Source organism: Benincasa hispida, unplaced genomic scaffold (assembly GCF_009727055.1).
Source record: "Benincasa hispida cultivar B227 unplaced genomic scaffold, ASM972705v1 Contig452, whole genome shotgun sequence".
Lineage (NCBI taxonomy): Eukaryota > Viridiplantae > Streptophyta > Magnoliopsida > Cucurbitales > Cucurbitaceae > Benincasa > Benincasa hispida.
The window spans coordinates 57,139-62,499 of NW_024064862.1; the positions used below are offsets into that span (position 1 = coordinate 57,139).

At 39.9% G+C, this 5,361-nt stretch overlaps 2 protein-coding genes across 2 annotated transcripts; one reads left to right on the plus strand and one right to left on the minus strand.

Annotated features, from left to right (window-relative positions):
- The first annotated feature begins 1,432 nt into the window (after positions 1-1,432).
- On the plus strand, positions 1,433-2,968 carry LOC120069520 (pentatricopeptide repeat-containing protein At3g46790, chloroplastic-like). The gene has a single exon (XM_039021297.1). It carries the CDS (start codon positions 1,539-1,541, stop codon positions 2,463-2,465), a length of 927 nt encoding a protein of 308 aa, XP_038877225.1. The 5' UTR covers positions 1,433-1,538; the 3' UTR covers positions 2,466-2,968.
- Positions 2,969-3,453: 485 nt separating this feature from the next.
- On the minus strand, positions 3,454-5,140 carry LOC120069523 (pentatricopeptide repeat-containing protein At1g05750, chloroplastic). Its single transcript, XM_039021300.1, has one exon. The coding sequence runs from the start codon at positions 5,048-5,050 to the stop codon at positions 3,473-3,475; it is 1,578 nt and encodes a 525-aa protein (XP_038877228.1). The 5' UTR covers positions 5,051-5,140; the 3' UTR covers positions 3,454-3,472.
- Between the last annotated feature and the right edge of the window lie 221 nt (positions 5,141-5,361).

Here is a 5,361-nt window from a genome sequence, read left to right on the forward strand (position 1 = left end):
ATAATTAAATATGAAATAACACATATTTAACTATGTTAATGCTAAATCAAAGATAAACTTATGTTAAAGAACATCTACCTGGAATGTGTAGGAAAATCCACACAGCGAGTACTTCACAACATAATTTTTATTTTCTCTCACTTTCTCCTTGTATAGACCAACCTTATCATTTAATGCAGTCTTGAGGGTGTTGAGTATCCTCTCCCAAATAATTGTACCTCAATCTAGACTATTGTAATAATCTATGTCTTCAACATCTTTAAATAGTGCACGATCGGCTACACTCTTCTGCTTATTCTTTTACATCATTGCAACCTCCGTATAATACACTAAGGTGACCTTAATAGCATCGTCATCGTTTTCAAACTCCAACTTCTTGTATTCTTCTTCTATCAGGTGGAATGCGTCCGAAGTTGACTGATTACCAAAGTATTTCATTGCAAGTTCTTGTGAGGACTCCTCACCCCGAACAACTCGCATAGGGGACTGCCACAAACCAGTAATCAACAAAAAAAATATTCTTTTGAAAATGTGATGACCTTTTCTCTAACAAAGAAATTGATCAAGTCCGCTCTCTGCTTCTTCACTTCCCTCAACAACATATGGTGGATAAATGGGTTGTTGAATACGAGGTCAACGTCTAAAAAATTGCCCAAAAATTGTTCTCTTGAACATCTCTAACTACCCTCGGGTAAGTTTCTCCTTTAGAATCTTGTTGGTATTCACAATGTGGGTCAGACTCGTTACTTGCCCAAGAAATCGATCAACTTCACGTATTTTCAAAGTTTTTGGCATCTTAAATTACTCCTGCATGAAATGAACATTCAATCTATCAGTTAACGTGTTCTTAAAAAAAAAAAAAAAAGAAAGTCAGTAACAATACATACTATTAAAGTCTCTCTATACTCGCTCTCGCTTGTCTTGTTCTTGGGTGTCTCACTCTCGCCTATTATTCTCTCGTCGATCTCGCTCTCGCTTGTCTCGCTATCACTCTTGCCAGTCTCAATCTTGCTGATCTTGCTCTTGCCTATATTGTTCTCCCAAATCTCGCTCTCACTTTATCTAGCTCTAACTATATCGTCTTCATCCTTAACCCATGCAGACACATCAAAACCCAAAATAAAACAGGCGTAACCGATTACTAAACCTCGAAACCCACAGAACATGCCGACCGATTCTAACCCAACGAAACCTAAACAGACACAACATGCACGACAAAGATTAAATTACTTACCCAAGAGCTACGAATGCGACAACAGATGGATAATGATTTTGCAAAGCGAGATTGAGCAACACTTGTGAAGAATATCAAGCGACACCTTCTAAAAGACCGTTACGTTTGGAGAGAGATATTTCATTTCGTATTGAGACAAAAGGAGGACAATTTTACGTCAGTGGAGGATGATTTGACTTGGGGGGGGGGTGGTCGGGGGTCGTGGTGTTATTTGGCGGGCCCAACTTTTCCTGCCAAAACCGATACTACTAAAAAAGAATCTCAAGTTCAGAGATTGAACCCTTCATCTTCTTTGATGTGGTAAATGCCCAAACCACAAGAAATCATCCCCTTCTACGCCGCTCTTCTTGAAGCTTGCTCCGCCACCAAGAACCTCCACACCCTCAAGCAAATCCACGCTCTAACTATAAGACACCGAATCTCTCACCATGATTTCATTCGAACCAAGCTCGCCTCCACCTACGCCGCCTGCGCCCAACTCCGACAAGCCACCACCATTTTCTCCTTCGCCACTCGCCGCCCCACCTTCCTCTTCAATGCACTCATCAGAGCCCACTCTTCTCTCCGTCTCTTCTCCCAGTCCCTCTCCATTTTCCGTCACATGCTTCTTTCTAGAAAATCCTTCGATCAGCATACTTTCCCGCCGGTGCTCAAGTCATGTACGGGCCTCTCGTCCTTACGACTCGGCCGCCAGGTTCATGGGGCTCTTCTGATTAATGGGTTCTCTGCAGATTTACCTAGTTTGAATGCTTTGATTACAATGTATTGCAAGTGTGGAGACTTGGGTGTTGCACGGAAGGTGTTCGATGAAATGCCTGAGAGGAATACGGTGTCGTGGTCGGCGTTGATGGCAGGTTATGGCGTTCATGGGATGTTTGGGGATGTGTTTGGGTTGTTTGAGAGGTTGGTGGAAGAAGGGCAAAAGCCGGATGAGCTCACTTTCACTGCTCTTCTCACGGCGTGTAGCCATGGAGGATTGATTGAGAGAGCGAAAGAGTATTTTGGTATGATGAGGATGAGATTTGATTTGAGGCCTGGGTTGGAACATTATACTTGTATGGTGGATTTGCTTGGTAGGGTGGGCCAAGTGGAAGAAGCAGAGAAGTTGATAATGGAGATGGAGATTGAGCCTGATGAGGCATTGTGGGGAGCTCTGTTGAGTGCTTGTAGGATTCATAGGAAGACTGAGGTGGCTCATAGGGTGCAAAAACGGTTTATCAACCAACAATGAGTGTATAAACTATGGTGTAATATATGTTTGGTGGTTGGTTTCACAAGTTTCCATTGATTCCATTTATAAAAAATGGTTTCAACATCAATTTGGCCAAAGAAATTACGCGAACTTGACTTGCGTACATTCTAGTACTGACGTTGTGGATTGCTGACGTAGTGTTGGTAATGTCTTTTCATGAATCAAGAATAAAAAATCGCCAATAGATCTTTTGTTGAAAGAAGAAAACATGATGTAACCTTCTAGTTGTACCTTGAACAAGATTTTTTTTTTTTTTTTTTTTTTTTTTTTTTTTAAGGAAATAAGTGACAATGACAAGAGCTGAAGCGTTGAATGTTTACATCCATGCGAAGTTTTCAAGTCATGGTGAAAAAGTTGTAACCTTTTATGTTTCGAGGTCACATAAAAGACACAATGAATTTGAAAATACAAATTCATTCACATTTATTTTGAACTATGTACTAATTTATTTTTATGTATTTACATCTATGAAAGTTTGTGTACTGAGATAAAGAGTTTTAGCTGAACCTCCACAACATAGATGTAAGATTATGACCTTTCTTAATGCCTTGCATTTAGTATAAATAGTGTTGTAGTTTGATTCATTGAAATTTTGAATGAATTTATCCTAGAGTTTAAATCTCTCAAACTTTTATCAATAAATTCTTTCTTCTTGATATTTAATCATCAATTTTTCCAACCCAAAGCTATTTAAATTTTTTTTTCCTGGTTGTTCATCAATTCGTTATTGGGGACTATGCTTTATTATTGTTGTGGTGGTTGAACTTGAATAAGGAGAGTTCTCAAACGTAATTGAGGTAATTTCCATTATCGATTGTGCTTCCGTTTTCAAATGTGATGACAAATACGAATCAAGTAATATACCTTGTAGCCTGCAGAACCTAAGCATCCATTTACCTTTGTCTATTTCATAATTTCTCAGATTGCTATTGATCAAAGCTTTAGATGGATACATAATATAAGAGAATTACTAGATCGAATAAGCTTCAATGGTCTTTACTAAATTCTTTGGTATTCAGAATGATATTCGTATCAGGAACATAACCATATATCTTCAGTTCATGAAACAACAACTCTAACATTGAGTAAATATTGTCTGCATCAGCATGGTATTTATCACCAGCAACAAACTCATGAACCTTACCATCAATCTCAACAGAACTACAACCTGGTTTTTTCTGCACACCTCGGGCTTTCATTGTACGCCTGACCTTGTTAGCACCTTCCCACCTCCCAATTGCTGCATATATGTTTGAAAGGAGCACATAATTCGAATCGCCCCGTGGATCTAACTTAGAGAGATGTTTCATTAACTTTTCAGCCAGACTCACATCACCATAAGTCCTGCAAGCCGCTAGCAACGATCCCAGCACGACTTCATTCGGTTTCATGGGCATTTCCTCGATCACATTCAATGCATCCTCTAGCCTCCCTGCACGACCATAGAGGTCGACAATACATCCATAATGCTCAATCCTGGGAGTAATTTTGTGTATCCTCTTCATGTTATCGAATAATTCTAGACCTTTGTTCACTAAACCAGCATGACTACACGCAGTAAGAGCTCCCGTGTAGCTAACTCCATCTGGTTTGAATCCTTCGTTTTGCATTGCATCAAAAAACTCCAGAGATTCATCTGCAAATCCATTAACTGCAAACCCCACAATGATAGAGTTCCAAGATACCAAAGTTCGCTTGGGCATTTTCTCAAACACTTGGCGGGCAAACTCAATACATCCACATCGAGAATACATATCTACCAAAGAATTACTTATCCTAATATTATCCTTAAACTCCTGCTGCATAACAAACCGATTAACCCACAACCCCAAAGTAAGTGCGCCTAAATCAGCACACGCAGCAAGAACAGCAATTATAGACACATAATCAGGCTCGATACCTGAACATTGCATCTGATGGAAGCACTCCAATGCTTGTTCAGAGAACCCCTGTTTCAAAAGACCGTTAATCAAAGCCGTCCAAGAAATCGCATCTCTTGTAGGCATTTCATCAAACAGGTCAATGGCCAACTCAATTTCTCCATTCCTCGTGTAACCATCGAGCATCGTGTTCCAAGTGACAGAATTTTTCATACCCAGGTAATCAAAAACCTTCCTAGCAAGACGCGATTGAGCACATTTGGCATACATATCAACAAGAGCAGTCCCCACCATTACATGCCCTGTATCCAAACCAAGTTTACGGGCGTAGCCATGAAGAGAAGAGCCGAAGAAGAGGCTTTCTGAAGGAAAATCAGTACACCCGGAGAGAAGGGTAATGAATGTGACGTGATTCGGCTCAACTCCGGCGAGTCTCATGCGTGTAAACTCTGTGGCGGCTTCGGATAATTGGCCGTTTCGGCAGTAGCGAGCAAGAGAAGAGGTCCATAGAACAATGGGGTCAATAGAATTGGCGGGGAATTTGGAGGAGATATTGCGATGTGAGGAATTGGGAGATCGGGGGAAGTTGAGTTTTGTTGGGTTTGAAAGTGGGATTGAAGATGGCGGATTAGGATATTGTTGGAGTTGGGATGGAATGGCGGTGTACGAAGGACTGCTGCTCATCGTTCCAAGAACCGTTCGGGATAGAGCGGGAACAGATTTTTATGATCAATGACTCATTTAATATAAAAAATTGATGAGGAAGACATTTAATTAGGATACTTTTCAATTTAAAGAGTGATACTATTTTGAAAAAAAAAATCATTTAGATCTTCGATTGGACATGTTAATCAAATTGATAATTTTATCCTTTTGTATCAAGCTTTAATCTTTATGAGTAACATATTCGATTAAATTTTTGTTACAATCACTATTAGGAAGGATTTTGAGATATGTTCAAAAGTCATGTATTGCTCTATGACAGCTACTCGTTA